At 37.4% G+C, this 19,047-nt stretch overlaps 1 protein-coding gene across 2 annotated transcripts in view; it reads left to right on the forward strand.

Annotated features, from left to right (window-relative positions):
- The window catches only part of Kcnt2 (potassium sodium-activated channel subfamily T member 2), a 383,380-nt gene that overhangs the window by 97,894 nt on the left and 266,439 nt on the right, over positions 1–19,047 (forward strand). For both annotated transcript variants that reach the window (XM_060364407.1, XM_060364409.1), the window contains exons 2-3: positions 10,273–10,352; positions 13,071–13,170. In XM_060364407.1, coding sequence (XP_060220390.1) covers positions 10,273–10,352; positions 13,071–13,170 — 180 coding nt within the window. The remainder of the gene's footprint in view (positions 1–10,272; positions 10,353–13,070; positions 13,171–19,047) is intronic.

Raw genomic sequence — 19,047 nt, forward strand, 5'->3', positions numbered from 1 at the left:
CTCTGTGTATTCAAAGACATAATCTTTTAAGATACTACATTAGATGTCTAGACTATTCTCCTCAAAGTTGGTTCAAACAATGGTGCCGATGATGCCCACAATAAAGGTGCTCTTATTCCCGTTACCCTCCACACTGATGTACACTTGATGCAGCTTCTAGTGGCCGGTGCTATGGCGTCCTCCATGGCAGTATTATTCTCTGTGCACTCAGAGTTTTCATAACTATAAAGTATTCAAGAATGCCTAAAAGCACAACACTTTTCCTATAGTAAGTTCCAATTGGTGGCCCACTAATATTCACTGTTTTATGAATGGTCTCATTGATTTCATTCACTAATTCCATAATTCATAAATAAATTAATTACATGTAGACACATGTGGACACTGCAATGATCATATTATTTATAAATAGCACACATGTAACTCTGGGTTCCTGTACTATCTTCCCTGGCTACCCTCCCAGATATCATCACTATGCTGTTTTTTTTTTCCTTCCTTTATTTTGAAAAACGCAGTTTACCAAATGTACATGGTTCTTAGAGTAATTTATCCAATTATAAATACTTTTGAACTTTATTAGACTGGAGAGCAAGTGATGTTCAGTGTTAAACTTGCATCTTTCCTTCAGCATCATGTTACAAAAAGCCTTTCTTACCATCTCACACAGCCACAAGCATTCATTTCTATTCTAACTTTCCATTGTATAATTGCATGACCACTTCTCCATTTCCGTGTCTGGATATTTAAGTCATTTTGTCTTATTTACTATCTGTTAGTGCCTGTTAGAACATTTTGTTCCCACATCATAGTACTGTGGCGAGGTTTCCCTCTGGCACTTTATTTGGATTCAAATATTTAGGTAGTAAGAATTACTAGACACCAGGCTGTTTGCAGAAATGATTTTACTAACACACTCTCCACTGACAAGCTGTAAACCCTCCTCTGTTTCCCATCTTTAATGTTTGGCGTGTGTGTTAATTTAGCAGAAAAAAATACCACCCTATATTAAGATTCTGCAAAGGTAGTGAGTAGAACTTTGTAAATGTGGAAAATTGGAAAGGTTGCAGATCCAGAGCCAAAATGATCTTGGATTATCTTTAGTCCCCTAAAGACCCATTCGTTGTACTCCCCTCTCCACCCCACCCCAGGCATGTCTCTCTGACCCAACATCCTTTCAACTATCAGGTAAAATCTTTGGAATGGTTTGACAAACAAATCACTCCTCAAGCTAAGAAAGTCAATCGGTAATGTCTAAAACCTGCAGCAGAATTTCCCTGATTTCCGGGAAAGTGCCTACCTGCGCTCTCCAACAAGGCATTTGGTGAATGAGGTGATTTATGGTTACTTATGTGTCAAATTCATCTCATTTAATGGTTTCCACAGTGGAACAATTCATTCATGCAACTTGAATCTGTGTTCACAGGACATAGTTCACTCACAATTTGCCTAAGAATAAGCAATCTTTCTCCCTTGGAGGTGAGTGCTGTGTTTTGTGTTGATAGCTATTTACCTTATGCCTATATGGATAGATACTTTGTTACTTTATTAAAGTAGTCTTGCTTGACTTTCTTCCTAAATTTTCCGGGTATTTAGTTCCTTCTCTGGGAAGTGATACTTTATATTTCTGTTTGTGCTTATTCTTTTTAATGGTTTATTAAAATAATGTACATATTTTATTTTAATTACTAGTTATTTCTCTCTTTCTGAAAAGAATTTTATCTAGAGACTGTTTGAAAGAGAAGAAAACCCCATCATGAAAAGTACCAGTAGAAAATGGATTCCCAGTAAAATGGAATTTTAGAGTAACAAAAGTCTAAAGGCCCACAAAACATAAATATCACCACTGTCATTTTGAGACACACTTTTGATGTTCTTGTTAAAAATCATTGAATCCTCACCTGTGCCCACTAGGCAGCTAAGGCAGGATGAAATGCCTGGTATCTCTGCTTCTTTATTTTCTTTTTACTGTGTTCTTTTGTGTGGCCTGTTAATATTTGTTCATGTTGTGTAATGCTTTAAATATTCACTTTTAACTAAACATTTCTTTTTCCCTTTGTTGTTGAGATTATAATATAATCACACCATTTCTCTTTTTATATTAATATTTTTTATTTTTAAATATTTTTATACATTCACTTGAATCCCAGCTGTAGCCCTCTCCCTCTTTCCCTCCCAATCCTCCCCTCCCTCCCTCATCTCCTTCCTGTCCCCTTCCCAGTCCACTGAGAGAGGGTGTCCTCCTTTCCTTCCATCTGGCCCTAGCTTATCAGGTATCTTCAGGATGGTTGCAATGTCCTTATCTGTGGCCTAGCAAGGCTGCTCCTCCCTCAGGGGGGAGGGGAAGCTCATGAGTTCATGTCAGAAACAATTCCTGTCCCTCTTACTAGGGAACCCACTTGGAGTGGCCTAGCAAGGCTGCTCCTCCCTCAGGGGGGAGGGGAAGCTCATAAGTTCATGTCAGAAACAATTCCTGTCCCTCTTACTAGGGAACCCACTTGGATACTGAGCTACGATGGGCTATGTCCCAGCAGGGGTTGTAGGTTATATCCATGCATGGTCCTTGGTTGGATAAACAGTCTCAGAGAAGACCCCTATGCTCAGATATATTTGGACCTTGTGGGGCTCCCTGTCCCCTCTAGGATATACTAATTCCTCCTTCCTTCATATGATTCCCTACACTCTGCTGAAGGCTTGGTTATGGGTCTCAGCATCTGCTTTGATACACTGCTAGGTAGAGTCTCTCAGGTGCCTTCTGTGGTAGGCTACTGTCCTGTTACTTGTTTTCTCCTATTTCCAATGTCCATCCCCTTTGTCTTTCTAGTTGAGGGCTGATCATCTTACCCCTGGACCTCTTTCTTGTTTATCTTCTTTAGGTGTACACATTTTAGTTTATCCTATCTTATAGGTCTATATAAGTGAGTATATACCATGTGTGTCTTTCTGCTCCTGGGAGATCTCACTCAGGATGATTTTTTCTAGATCCCACCATTTGCCTACAAAATTCATGATTTCCTTGTTTTTAATTAGTGAGTAGTATTCCATTGTGTAAAAGTACCAGTTTCTGTATCCATTCCTCCACTGATGGACATCTGGGTTGTTTCAGGTTCTGGCTATTTACGAATAAGGTTTTAACACAACCTTCTCAGTCTGTATAGCATTATTTGTCTCCATGTTTTCGGGGTGACCATTTGGTATTGGGTAACCAATTGGTGTGCTCTTCCCTGGGGCAGACTATTTCTCCTGGTCTCAGCATTCCTTAGTTGCCCCAAGGAATAGAAGAGATTTGTGTAGGGTTGAGATCTTGTGGGCTTTCTTGGCTCACTTTAACATGTCTATTGTTGTTGTCTTTGCTAAACTTATGCTTTGGCAATCATGTTGGTGAGACTTTATGGGTGTGTAGTTTATAACTTCATTTTTGGTCTCTTCACTTTGGCTGTAGGAACAGATTGAGTCATTGATTAAACCTTTACTCTTGAGTTGCTTGCATTTCAGTAGCATTCCAAGCTTTCTTGGCAGACAGAGCTTCTTTTAATTCTATTAGACAGCTACCTAGGAAGATGATTTCTGCCTGAGAGCAGAAATAGTCATCTGAAAATTTAGATTCTGTAAACAATAAGATGTCTTTAGGCTGACTATCAGAGACAGAACCAAGGCAGTTTTCAAGGAGACCATACCCATACCATGACTGCTTAACTAAATATGCTTCTTGAACCTTTGTTCCTATTCTTCCTGTATTTAAAACCTAAAGCTCTTTTCAGACCAGGAGGGATTGGGGCCATTGGATTCAAAGTTTCTCCAGGCAGTATAGTCACATTGAATAAGCTTTCTTTTACTTTGCACCATTACTTATCTTTTTAATTGGAATAATGGGTGCAGGTGGCTGAGCTAAGCCTGGTAGGGCAGCTGGAGCCTGGGATTTTATCCTAAATGTCCAGTTATATTTTGGAAACTTATTGTTTAAATATTTTTAAATCACTAAATCTGGATTTTCCTCTGAATGTTTCACAGAAAACAACACAATTTTGTGGTAAATTTTCCACACTGGGAGGAGGAAGATAGAAAGGGTCTAGTTGACTCCCCAGGAAGACATCAGATGCCTTGCTACATCAACCACTCTTTTCTTTGAGAAAATCCTATCACAGAGCTTGACTGTGCCCAACAAAGCCATAAATCTCCCTGCCTCTACCTCAAATAGCACTGTAATATCAGGATAGCACCCACAACCTGATATTCACTTGGGTGTTGGGGGATTGAACGCCACTCTGAATGCAGTGTACATGCTCCAACTCCTTGAATAATCTCTCTAGTCTCTGCTTCTTTATTTCAAAATATCTGATAGGATTACCATATGTTTGTGAAGGCTGGGCAAGACCTGGGAACCTTAAAACTGGCTGCTGTAGCCCTTATACTGTGTCTGAAATGCCTATAGGTCTAGTGTTTGGCCTTCAATAAGTAAGGAGTTGCTTTGACCAGTTGGAGCCTTGTTAACAGCAGTTAGCATGGTTGCCTCGAGAGTACAGTATGAGCTTGATTTCTACTGACTATCCCTCCAATACCTTTTCAAAATACCTTCAAAATTCTAAGCATTGTTCGTTTGGTTGTTTTTTGTTTGTTTGGTTGGTTTTTATTCTTAACAATTACTTTGAGGGACTTGCCTACATCTCTGGGGTTTTGACAGCACCCTGTCCCAACTTTACTGTGATTTCAGTTTATGTTAAACACATCTCCCTTTTCTATCATTTTCTCCTCTCCTCTTTTTGATTCCTATTGTGTGTGTGTGTGTGTGTGTGTGTGTGTGTGTGTATCATAACTTAACATAGCTTACCTTAAATATGTTTTCAACATGGGTATTAGTCAAAGTTGGCCAATCTTATAACATAAACTTTTTATTATAAAACATTGAATATTTCATGCATTTTATTGGATCCATCCAAAATACTCTTTGTCAACCCAGCACACTGAAGAACATGTGTTGTTCCCATTCATGTCATATACCGGTGTGAGACACATGCCTTGCTGTAGCTGGTCAGTATCTTGAGGGTATAACATGGTGCCATTCGGGGACAAGATCAAATTGATTATTAATAATCCAGGGGAATCTGCATTGCAACCTTAGTTAGAAATTATGTGATCTTCCACCTTTTTATCTCCTCATAATTTTGATCATGGAGCATGAGGAAGCAGAATGTCTTTGTGATTTAAGGTTTACAAAATATATCTTAGTACTTTTGCTTAGTCTCCATTTTTTGTTTCCCATGATAGGTTAAGTCAAATTGGATTTATTAAAATTAACTTATTTTGATTAAAATGGATGAGTGCAGAGAGTGAGCCCAACAAATGAACACTGTACAGTGATGTGTCAAACAGAAATCTAGTCTGATTGATTTCTTTTAGCTTTGCTATGGAAACTACATATTTAAGTACCTGCAAGTAACACAAGAAATCTTAAATACCTTCAAGTGTTGCTACCAGGCACTGATGCAATCATGCATATGTGGAAGATGGGATCCACCATACAGAGATTTGACCAAATGATTTGTCTAATTCAGTACAACACCAAAGCAGTAGACATTTTGTAGAAATTGTACCTTGAATTTAAAATTTTGATTTTTTTGTTTTGATAGCAATATGAGCTAAGATGCTTTCTTGTGATTCAGCACAGTGAAAGCAACCTTAGCTACCTCTGGGATAAACAGGATAAACATTAAATAACATTCCACAGTGAACTATGTGTACACAATTTTAAGACTAGGTTTTTGGATGCAAATGAATTGTGGGGTGAAACTCTAATCCTTCCCTCAGTCTTCATCTGACCATCTCCTCCCACCATCTTTTGTACAACAGTCATATTGGATTGAGGATCCTTTCTAGTCCAGAATTATTTCATCTTAATTTAACCAACTAGATCTGCAGGAATTTTGCCTCCTCTCCCATAAGCTCACCTTTAAAGTACTGAGAGAATGATCATCAATGTATCTTTTTAGGGGAGAGGATACACAATTTAATCCGAAGAATCTAGAAGGAATAGAGGTAAATAGAGAGTAATGAAGTCCATTTGAAAAGGTGAAATTTTCATAAGTGTAAACAAAATTTAGTGTTTTCTGTGATGAGAACAGAGAGAACATTGTCCTACATGGAGAGACTGCACATTTCCTTCTTACTCATCAGGTAGAGACCAAGCAAGGCATTACAATGGCTCATCTACAAAACGGCACATCAATGAGCTGGGTGAAAAGTTCTTGGAGCTGCCCTGGGAGCTATGTGCATCATCATGACACCCACAGATAACCTTTGTTAACAAATTTTATTTTAAGGAAGTTGATATTGGGGCTAAAATGTGTCTTTGACCTTCTGTGTCCTAACCCAAGGGCCCAGAGTCTTACTAAGGCATCCGATTAGTGACTCAGTAAGGATGCTACGCACGGACTCCACAACCAATACTGTGGGATCGGTGTCAGGCTGTCAAGCAATGGCACCAAGTGGCACCAAGTGGACATGGAGGAAGACTCTTTTTGTAGACTGCTGTATATATGCCCTGAGATCCCTAGCCAGATGTCTGATTTGGTATTCTGAAAAGATTTCAAGGTATCAACATAGAAAGTAGCAAAACAATGTTCCTTCATTGATATCCTTTTTGTGCTGCTAAAGTGAGGCCTACTTTAAAGTTATTAAATAAAAATTTAAAGATGAAAGCAGGGAATTTACAATTTAACAAGCTCTGGAGAGAACTTTACACAAAATTCAAGTACCAGAGCAATAGAAGGAGAGGAAAATGGAAAACAAGTGCTAAATTAAAACACAGGCCATTATCATTAGGAAAGATATACAATCCCTCCGTGCCTCCAGCTCTACAGTAATTCCAAGCTTTTGGAATATAGAAACCACAGAAGGATTTCTAATTGAAGATGCTACATCATTTTAAAGAAGATAACCATCAAAAATGGTACTATATATGGAAAAGTAACATCACTTCAGTACACAGAACAGCAAAACCAAAATTTCCTAATAATTATGATGACCGCATTAGAGATTAGAATATTGATAAATAAAATAATCCATTCAATCAACCAGTCAAAAGAAAGGCAATGCTGTACCAAGAATTTGTCTGATTAGAAGGAGGTTTAATGGCATTCAATATCCATCCATCTCTGGTGCAACCCTTTAGGGTCAGCAGCAGAATTACTCTGAAGGCAGTGGGGGATGACTCTTACAAGAAAAGCATATCATACTACTTGACTTATTTTTTACACAAAAGTAATTGCCAAAAGCTAATAACTCCAATGCTACAAAATGGAAATAGAAAGTGTTCAGAATATTTTCAGATGAAAGGAGGTATCTTTAAATTTTATTTTAATTTTTCTAAAAACTCAGATAATGAACATAAAAGGATAAAATATAAGTGAGTTCAACACAATTACTCTTTAACTACAAATATATCTATTCAAATACAGCAAAACATATTATCAGGTAACATAAAATGGAATTAGGTTATAAAAAACATTCCAATAGAAGACCACCTAATAAAGATAGCAATTAAAGGTTTTTTATTAAATGTTACCCTTGTCATGTGTTAGAAAAAAAATCGAGTCTAAATTTTATCTTTGGTATGAGCTTGTAATAAAAATGACATTTTGAGAAATGATGTGAGCTGATTTGCCCTAGTACATTATTTAAAACATCATTTTCTAGGGAAATTAAATTCAGATAAGTAAGTTAGAGGGAAGGCCAAGGGAAAGATAGCCTCACAGAAAAGGGGAGGGAGGGAGGAAGGATGAGGGAAGGAGGAAGGAAGAGAGAATGGGTGGCAGGCAAGCAGGCAGAAGAGAGTGAGGAGAGAAGGCTACGCCTGGAGAAGGACTGACTTCACAATTTTTATAACTAGCTGAAGTCATGAAAAATATTGTGAAGGCAATCTCCAGTTTGTACTTAATCCCAGATTCCTTAGAAATGTAAATGGCTGGGAAATTCCAAACATTTATTCTAACTCCATTACCTTCTTTTTGACCTTGAAGAAGTTGTCATGTGATTAATCAAAGAAAGCTTTATTCTGTATTATGTGGATTTCATTTTATTCATACTTTTTTCACTTTGTTCCTTCTTCCTCCTCCTTCTTTTTGTTCTTCTCCTTCCTCTTCTTTCTCTTTTCTCCTTATCTCCCTCTCCAACTAGCCTTGCTGATCCTACATAGGAAAAGAGGATGAACTTCTTGTCCTACCCTCCAAATGGTTTCTCTCCCTCCTGTATCTAAGACCACAAATCAGGAGCATTACATTCCTTTGTTGTTTTTTTTTTTTAATTGTCCTCATCCTTAAAACCCATCTGTAATAATATATGTTTCAATATTGGCCATGTTTTACAGTGTAATATTAGCTCAATAAGATCAATAGATTAATTAAGAGCTTTTTTTCAAGCAATTTCATAATTGGATAGAAATTAGGAAGTGATGTAATGAACAACTCACTAAGATGCAAAAAAGTCTTTACTCTTTGAAGAGTAAAGCTATCATTTTATCTTTGATAAATTTAAATATTTCAGGGAACTCTACATTTCACAATGATATCCATTTCAGATTTAGTCATTCCTGATTCATAATTCTCTGATTCTCTAGAAAAGAATAATATTCTCTGTTCAGTGGTGTTTCTGGTAAGGACTTGTCTTATTTGAATGATGTTGGCTGCCTCATTCTTTACGGACAATCATTCTGTGACTCTTCATAGCTGTTAAACTCTTGTGCATCTTATATTTTTTTCTCAGGTGACATGCTTTCCATACTCCTGATTATTTTGTTTACATGATCTCATTATGTTTAAAAAAATGTTCCTCAGCCAGTACTCATACTGGGCTCCAGCTACTATCTGGAGAATGGATGGACCTTCTTATAAATTTGATAATTCTAGGAAGCAAATCAGAATGGCCTTTCCTAAATGACTTGCATAATAGCCCTGTGTCCTCTCAAATTTTGTTTTGTATCCATAACAAATTTTAACTGTTTAAGCTCAGTATCAGTGTTACAATTCCTTCATTTCACTTGAACTGAATTTTCATTTGATCAACAAGAGAAACAGGGCCAGTGAAGGACTTTAGAGATATAAACAGGGCTTTTGTGCCCGCTTGTGAGAGTGTAATTCTGTAGGAGAGTGAGCATGCACAAGAGGCTACAGACACCATGAGCTATTGTGGGAACGGGTGACTTTACTAAAGGGTAGATTAAGCCTGGCATCTTGGTGCCTTAGAGGGCTTGCTTTTTACAGCCAGTCCACTCTGTAAGGGGAGCCTTTATAATCTGCAAACTTAAGATGCTGCTGCTCATTAGAACCTCTTTGCTGATCTCTCTCTCCATTTAAATATGCGATGAAATAAGTAAACAGAAAGGGAAGTGTTGGGCAATGTCTGTCTCAGGTAGGTTCTAGGTACAGTGAAGTGTTTGATAAAAACTGCTGCTGAAGTCCTGCCTTTAAGTGGATCAATGACGACATTCCCTGAAGATCAATTTTTCATTCATCTACTTTTTTTTTTTTTGAGACAAGGTTTTTTTGGGTAGCCCTGGATGTCCTGGAACTCACTCTGTAGACCAGGCTAGACTTGAATTCACTGAGATCTAACTACCTCTGCTTCCAGAGGGCTGTGATTAAAGGCACACACCACCACCTGCCTATCATTTAGTTTATTCTTACAGCAGGAAAAGTTTTGGGAAAATAACTCTGTATGTGTGTGTGTGTTGGGGGTCCATTTTAAATATACATTAAAGTTTTAAATTTTTAATGGTCTTTGAATCATTTCTGTGAATTATTAACCACCAATTTAGATAATTAAGTTAAATGTGCATGATATTTGAGCTCTGTTTAAGACTAGGAAGCAGATAATTCTTTTATGTTTTTAAACAACGATTTTTTTATTTTTATGTGCACTGGTGTTTTGCCTGAATGCATGTCTGTGTGAGGATGTCAAATCAGTTAGAGCTGTGTTACAGACAGTTGTGAGCTGCCATATAGGTGTTGGGAATTGAACCCAGGTCCTTTGGAAGAGCAGCCAGTTCTCTTAACCACAGAGCCATCTCTCCAGGTCCCAGGTTTCTTTTTGTGAAATAGCACTACTGTGTTTTAGTCAGTTTTCAGTTTCTTTGGTATATAATTCATTCCAAATATATGATGCATTAATTCAAATATTTTTATTTTTTATGTATCTGGAGAACTGCAACATCAGTTTCTAGTCACTTCTGTAAAATAAAGATACAGTGATCTTAAATAAATTTGTTTTTATTTCTGTTTTCAGGGTCCAAGTTGAATTCTACATGAATGAAAACACATTTAAAGAGAGATTAAAATTGTTTTTCATAAAAAACCAACGATCAAGTAAGTTTTTGCCATCACTGTTTTGCTCTTTGAAAAAGAATCGAACTTAAAATTTTAGCTGTGTAATGTCTCACAAAATCATTTTATATGTAACAGAATAAAATTAGAAGAATATTTAGTGGGAGTAAATGTAAAAAAATAAAATAAAAAAAATAAAAACTGAAGATGCTACTTCAAGTAGTTTAAATGTCTCTTTAATATTTTAAGTTTTCAACTCTCACTTGAATAAGTCCAGCCCTGTGTACCCTATTTGAGTTCTGAAAAATACTAAGGAAAGTATTTTAAGTAGAGCATAACTTTAATCTCAGTACTCAGGATGATGAGGCAGAAGGATCAGAAACTCAGTCACAGAACCTTGAACAATGGATAATGCATGGGGGAGGGGCTTGTAGGTCCTGTGGCTCCCTGAGTAGCTGTTGGCAGTTACTAGGTACTAGGCGCAGGGAAGTCATTTTGTTCATTGGTGTAGTCACTGGATAGATAATGCTCATGCCTCCGACCCATACTCCGGATAGTAACCCCTATTAATCTCAATGGTTTTGAAAACAAAACAGGATGTGAAAACAGGAGGGGATCTAATTGGGAAGCAGAAGTAGCTTAGCAAGACGGGGAGGGAGAATGATAAAGTAATCAGGGTGCAAATAATAACAATACATTATATGCTTTTATGAAGCAGAATGCTTTTAAAAACATCATGGCCATCCTTTGCTACAGAGAGAGTTTGAAGATACCTCACAGTACAGAGCAACTACCAAATGGCCCTGGATTATAGAGTGAAAGCTTGTCTCAGAAACTTCCCCTAAAGAAGTTTTAACAGTGACAACAATTATACCCCACAGTTTGATTGACTTAATCTTTTAAATGTGAGGGTTGTGAAAACTGTCATTGTTTGTCAGTGTTTCCCATTTAGTCCTGGTGATACTAAACATTGAGTGCTCCCTGAAGTGTAAGGATGGATGTTCTTCCTGTGGAGACTTGACATTAGAAAGTGTAGGGGGAATGTCGGAGTTTAATATCCCAAAGATTCTTTTTAAGAAATTGGGAAGCCAATGAAGACAAAGAGAAAATAAGGCTGGGAACCCTGCCTAACCCTGCCTAACCCTGCCTAACCCTGCCTAACCCTGCCTAACTCTGCCTAACCCTGAGTAACCCTGCCTAACCCTGCCTAACCCTGCCTAGGTGTGTGATTCTTGCTACTTTGCACAATCCTACATGTTTTTCAGATGGCTTGTAATAACATGATCATTGCCTTCGATGTAAGAAACCAGAAGAACGTAAACAATACTGGCACAGAGTTGGGGTTGCGGACCTTTTGCATTGCTCTAAATTGAGTTTTGTGTCTTCGGGTCACATTCATAGAGAGAATCCTGGTTTGTGAGAGCATATCCATATCCTGCCTATAGGAAATACATCAGTAGTTAATCTGTACTGGTGAGATATTCTCGGTGGTAGATGAGCTTCAGGGTTAAAGTTGAAAATAAAAAAAAAACTCATTCCTAACTTTATTTCCAGGGAAGACCCATCAGTAGATATTACCTAAAAGGGTTATGTCATCTGAATGAAGGCTTCTTTCATGCCATTAATCAATGTTAAGCCAGTCATTGAATACTCACTTGACCAAAGAGGAGACCCATTTCAATGAAATTATAAGTTATATGATGAAATAAGACCTTTCAACTTGGTGGTATTTTGGTTCAGAATGTTTTGTTACCCCAAAAGAGATGAAGCTAGAACAGAAGGTAACCCACAAAACTCCTCAGCACTTTAATAAGAAAACCTAGAAATGATGGCACAATTAAAAATTTTACTGCTAAGAAATGTTATACACACACTCCTCAATAATAGAGTAAAAGACAACATTTCAATCTGGATTCCATCAAGTAACAATTATTGGAAGGCCTTTCTCACAGTTTTATGCAAAATACACAAGGCAAATACCACCGATAATTACAGGAATGGTGGATTGTCTGTTAATCAATGGGAGCAGTTTACTTAACCTTCATTATCCCTCTTCATCAAGTATCATGGTCCTCCTGACTGTGGCCCAAGCATTTTGTATGGTATATTCATGATGCTTTTAATTTTCAAATAATTATGATTCTATTGGCACTAAACCTCGTTTTTAAGAACTTCAATTTTCCCAGTTTAGTATGAGAGAGAATGTTTGTCTATACGTGTATTTGTCAGCAGAAGCTATTATGACTTCTCTTTGTAAATGATGACATAATTATTATATAACCTATAAGTACAGAGATGATATATGCTATAATATAAATATAATAGAAAAAGTATCATGCATAATTATATAAACTTGTTTCCTCTGTAATAAAATCAGCCAAGTGCTACAGAATCGTCAATATGCAACAGCTTGATTTTTGAGCTAGGTAAATAGTCCCCAAACAGTGATTAAAGTGCTTACAACTGTAGGCAGACAAACTTGAACCAACCTTGACAAGATTTTAAAACCCAGATTTCCTGTCTATGGAATGCTTTCTGTCATTTGTAGCTCATGGATCCTATGATGCTCACATTTTATTTTAGTAGTTGTGTAAGTAAAATTCAACTACCAAGAACTTCAGTACATTTAGACAATTACAGCCTATGCTTTCGAAATATCTTCTACATGTTGAATTGAAAGTTGATATTTTTGACAACTCTTTCTTTCTCTTTTATGTACTATGTTCAAATGAAAACCAACTTTTTGTTGTTTGTTTAAAGGTCTAAGAATCCGCTTGTTCAACTTTTCCCTCAAATTGTTAAGCTGCTTATTATACATTATCCGTGTGCTGCTTGAGAAACCTTCACAGGGAAATGAATGGTAAGGTTTCACTGTGTAATAGCCACAGTATTTTAACTGTTTTGAATTTGAAGGGTGTTACACAGATTCAAATTTCAATGATGTGAGAGATTTGTATGAACTGATTTGATATTTAAGTAATTCATATCTTCCAAGTTTGGGGGAATGAAAGATAAACTGAACTCTGTCAGATAATGAAAGATAAACTGAACTCTGTCCATGAAAATTGCTGTTGCTAATGAAAGTGTTGTGAATATTAACTTAAAATAGGCTCATCTCTCTACAGACTTGAATGTCTTTCTGAATTATATGTGCCCTGGAGGATGCCAGCTTTCTTTATGCTTTCTGTTATAATGCATTCTTTCCTCAATGGAAACATTCAAGAGTCTCTCAAGATGGTTTCAGGCAATGCATATTTATTTAGTTGAGTGATATTAATTTATTGATGTAGTCTAGATTTTTTCATTTATAATCTTGTTATTTTGCTTAATTTGTGTTTTACTGTCTCAGTGCCTTTCTCTTAGGCTCCATCCTTTGCTAGAAGAGTAGACTAGAGTCCTGAGTGTGTAATGACATTCATGCATAATTTTGATCTCATTAACACTCAGGACTCCTGGCCTATATAATAAGTTTACAATGTTTCAAAAGAAAAATTAAATTCTGGTAACTAACTCTCGTTATAACTTTCTCTCATGAAATTTTTACCTTAAGATAAAACAGAAGTACTAAGAAAGAAAATGAGTTTCTCATATTAATTTAAATAAATTCAATTATCTAGCTTGTTTAGAAAGTGACTGTGATTTTGAGTTTATTTAAAGATTTGGAGAACAGATGAGGATTATTAAGTGAATTTGTGAAGTTTGACTCATGTAATATCATGTGTTGTAATTCTTTATGAATATGAATTATGGTGACTTACTTAGTAAGTCCTTGCCTTATCTCAGTCATCTTAGTTACTGTAAGTAAGGTTATAGACAGGCTTATTGGAACATTCAGTGTTCTGTAGGACTCTCCTGCCTGTATAAAAGATTTTCGGCGATCTTGCTATTTTATAGCATTACATTCATTCACGGTATATATTATTTTCTTCAGTATACAGTTAATTTTATCATATAATTCTTAAATCAGAAGCAGAGGTTTGCTCATGTTTGCTATTTCTTCTGTGGGATCTTCATGACAAATCTCATTATGACTATTTTCCAGTTGTTATGGGGGTAGTGCCTGATTTTCTCCCACATTCGAAGTGCATTCCATACTCAGATTCTCCTCATGGATGCCCAGAATGCATCCTAAGCTCACCATATTCCAACCAGCTTCTATACTGTTCTTCCCTTCCATGATGAAGAGCAACATTCTCAAACTTCTGCTCTGCCCACAGCCTTCTCCACTGCAGGTGATAATTCCAACTGAACAGTGGCTCAGACCAAAGTTTTTGGAGTCTTCCTTTTGTTTGTAACAGATGCAAACTTATTAAGAACATTTTGTTGTTGGTACATTCAATATCTATCCTGCTTTCAATTGCTTTTCAATGTACCTCCAAAATACAGGCCACATACATTCATCAGAATTGCTGTAACAGCCTGCTAGTCAGTCTTGATAGTCTATCAATGCTCATTTTTTGGCTTATTCTTGATGCAAGAGTCATTGTGCTAATAAAGTGTAAGCCTAGTTCCTATGCACCTGTTTTGAATGGCACGAGCTTGTATTACCTCCTGCTTTTCCTGTAGCTTCTCCTCTGACTGCTCACTTTTTTCTCCATTTTCTCCAGACTCACTGACCTTGTGTCTATTCTCACATCCCAGGAGGTTTATGTCACCTCAAGGCCTTCCAGAGACATTTGCTTATTTTTCTCTAGTGCTGTTATCTCTTTTACACATTGTACATATTTTTTTTTGCTTTCTTCTTTTTTTGTTATTTTTATTTTTTTATTAATTACACTTTATTAATTTTGTATCTCCCCATAAGCCTCTCCCTCATTTCTGCATGCATGCCCCTCCCCAAGTCCACTGATAGGGGAGGTTCTACTCTCCTTTCTGATCTTAGTCTATCAGTTCTCCTCAAAAGTGGCTGCATTGTCCTCTTCTGTGGCCTGGTAGGGCTGCTCCCCCCTCAGGGGGAGGTGATCAAAGAGCAGGCCAATCAGATTATGTCAGAGGCAGTCCCTCTTCCCATTACTAGGTAACCCACCTGGACACCGACCTGCCATGGGCTACATCTGCGCAGGGGTTCCAGTTCATCTCCATGAATAGTCCTTGGTTAAAGTATGAGTCTCTGGGAAGTTCCCTGTATTCAAATTTTCTTGTTCTTTTGCTCTCCTTGTGGAGACCCCGTCCTCTCCAGCTCCCACTATTTCCCACTTCCTACACAAAATTCCATTCACTCTGCCCGAGAGTTGGCCATCAGGCTCAGCATCTGCTTTGATAGTCTGCAGGGCAGAGGCTTTCAGAGGCCCTCTGTGGTATGTTCCTAGTTAGTTTCCTGATTTCTTCTTCTGCCTTTCAGAGGCCCTCTGTAGCAGGTTTCTAGGTTGTTTCCTATTTTCTTCTTCCTCTGATGTCCATCCTCCCTGCCCCTCAGGATGGGGATCGAAAACTCTAGCCAGGGTCCTCTCTCCTGCTCGGTCTCTCTAGATGCACAGATTCCGGTGGGTCCGTCCTACGTTGCATGTCTATATGAGTGAGCATATACCGTGTGTGTCTTTTTGCTTCTGGGACAACTCACTCAGGATGATCCTTTCCAGGTCTCACCATTTACCTGCAAGTTTCATGATTTCCTTGTTTTTCATTGCTGAGTAGTATTCCATTGTATAGACAATTTCTGCATCCATTCTACAGTTGAGGGGCATCTGGGTTGTTTCCAACTTCTGGCTATTACAAATAAAGCTGCTACAAACATGGTTGAGCAAATGTCCTTTTTGTGTACTTGAGCCTCTTTTGGATATATGCCTAGGAATGGTATGGCTGGATCTTGAGGAAGCGCTATTCCTAGTTGTCTGAGAAAGTGCCAGATTGTACATATTTTTCTTGCTAGCTTTACTTCTGGAGTTTTCTGTGAGTATTAGAATAGACATAGGTCATTGCCTGAATCCTAGAGGCTGGCACAGTTAGCAGTAACCATTTTCTAAATGAGTGAGCAAACAGACATATAAATGACATAGTTTTATATTCTAAATCTTGCCTGTGTCTCTTCATTAGTTTCCTTTTCCAGATGTGGCGGCCTCTTCAAAGTCCCTAGAACATCTGTACCCTCCTTTATGTTGAGGCCTCTTAGAGACATGTCTTCCCTGTGAATCATAATTCATCCTGTTAAACCTCTTTCTAAGCTCCTGGACCATGTAGGACATCAACTCTTTGGCTAATATTTAAATATGACATCTTTACCAGGCATTGTGCCCTATAGCCCATATCTGCACTGGATTGGGAGACTTATCTGGGTACTATCTGTACAGCTCAAAGATATTTCTCTTAGACATCCTAATGAATTGGCCTTCAATCTCTCATCTGCATTCCAGAAGTTTGCTGAGACCAAGGTCCATGTTGTCTTTTAGTCTTGTTCTTCGGTTAATGGAACTAGTTCTATTAATTTTATTGTTGTTTTGCAGTGAAGGCTATCTAGAGATGGCAGTTATACCAACAAATTATATGCTCTGTCTTTGTGTGATTAAAAAGTGCAACCATGAAAAATTCTTCTATAAAATACCAAAGTAGTCTTTAAAACATGGTGATTTGTGAATAGAATATACATTAGAGGCACCTGAAAATAATAAAATGATGTGTGAAGGATGCTTCCAAAGGGAGAAGTCATTGGTGAATGACAGCAGAGTTCAATTATATTATTTGGAAACATTAAGAGAACAAAGTTTCCTACAATTAACTTCTGTATAATATTACTAAGAATATTCAGTCATAATTACAGAGGATATACATTTGAAAAACCAGATTACTGTAATTAAAAAACATAATAAACTAACTTATGTCTCCATTTCAAGTACACTGTTTTGTTTAGTTCCATTGTCAATGCAGCCTTGGTTAATGAGAAACAGAAGTGGTCTTTATGGGTACAGGCTCTATTTTAAAATAATGAAGCTAATTCAACAAAGAGATTTATTTAATTATAGTTTCTGACCTGATAAGGCTGCAGATATTTTGAGCGGCTTTGCCTTATTTTTAAACCTCTCCCAGGAGTCAAGCTGATATGAAACTATTACAGTATGGATGAACAGAGGATAGGAAAATAATTTACTGTAAATATCTGACATTCTGGCTACTGAAAACCTTGATGCTTGTAGGGTGTAGTTAGGGACTTCAAGGTTGCAATACAGGAGACTGCTCTGAGTGGCTTGTGCTTACACTGGAAGAAGGGCTGTGGTTACTCGGGGCCTGTAGAAGGCTACATTTCAATTTTCTCTAATGCAGCCCTTTGTTTTGACTTTTGAAAATGTTTAAGTGATTATAATTGTTATTACTGTTACTATGATTAGCAGTATTAGCACTATTTGTGGTAGTAGTAATAAGTGGCAGCGAGAAGTCAGGAAGCATATGGTGATGGTTAGTTTTAATTTACAACACAATCAAGAATCCCCTTGGAAGAAAGTCTCAATAAAGATTGTAAGCAATTGTTTTGATGTCTTGATTATGTTAGTTGAGCTAAGAAGCCCTGCCCACTGTGGGCAGTGACAGTAATTTGATTTTAGTCTTGGACTGTATAGAATGGGTAAAGCTAGCTGAGCACAACCATGCATGCATTTCTTCTCTTCCTGCTCTTAACTGTGATTTTGACAAGCTGGTCCAAATCCCTAATCTATCCTGGAATTGTGAGCTAAAATAAACTACTGCTTCCTTTAGTTTTGTTGGTGCTTCTGAAAAGGAAAGGTATGCACACATGAATATTCTATGATTTTTGAAATTTTGCAGTTTATACTTAAAATCGGTGCTTAATGTTTAGTGTGATCAAATTTTAAAGATTATTCCTACCTAATGATAAAAGTTATTCAAAGAACAAATAGAAATATGGCAATGTTTATTCAATATTTGATCAACTATAGCAATGAATATTATATTAGCCTTTTTTCTCATTTACTTACTGTGTAGATTCAACGTGCAACAACTAACACAAAATCTCAAACTTTCATTTTTGTTCTTAAGAAAACTTCAATACCGATGTTCCTAATACATTGGAAACCTTTTCTTTCTTTCTTTTATTATTATTATTATTATTATTTTAATATTAATTACAGTTTATTCACTTTGTATCTCAGCTGTAGCCCCCTCCTTCATCCCCTCCTAATCCCACCTGCCCTCCCTCATCTCCTTCCATGTCTCTCCCCAAGTCCACTGAGAGGGGAGGTCCTCATCTCCTTCCTTCTGACCCTTGCCTATCAGGTCTCATCAGGACTGGTTGCATTGTCCTCCTCTGTAGCTTTGTAAGGCTGCTCCCCACTCAGGGGGAGGTGATCAAAGAGCCAGCTACTGAGTTCATGTCAGAGACAGTCCCTGTTCCCCTTACTAGGAAACCCACTTAGATACTGAGCTGCCATGGGCTACATCTGTGTGGGGTGGGGGGTGGGGTTCTAGGTTATCTCCATGCGTGGTCCTTGGTTGGAGTATCAGTCTCAAAAAAGACCCCTGGGCCCAGATTTTTTGGCTCTGTTGCTCTCCTTGTGGAGCTCCTGTCCCCTCCAGGTCTTTCTTTCTCCCTCTTCTTTCAACCTTTTCTTATAGAAGACTACAAATCACACACATACACACACAAACACAGACACACAAATACACCATGGCATCATAGCATAAATATAATACATATACAAATGCAAATCTCTTTTTAAAATTTTATTCATTTTTTAATTAATTACAGTTCATTCACTTTGTATCCCTGCTGTATCCCCCTCCCTTGTCCCCT

Source organism: Meriones unguiculatus, chromosome 11 (assembly GCF_030254825.1).
Source record: "Meriones unguiculatus strain TT.TT164.6M chromosome 11, Bangor_MerUng_6.1, whole genome shotgun sequence".
Classification (NCBI taxonomy): domain Eukaryota; kingdom Metazoa; phylum Chordata; class Mammalia; order Rodentia; family Muridae; genus Meriones; species Meriones unguiculatus.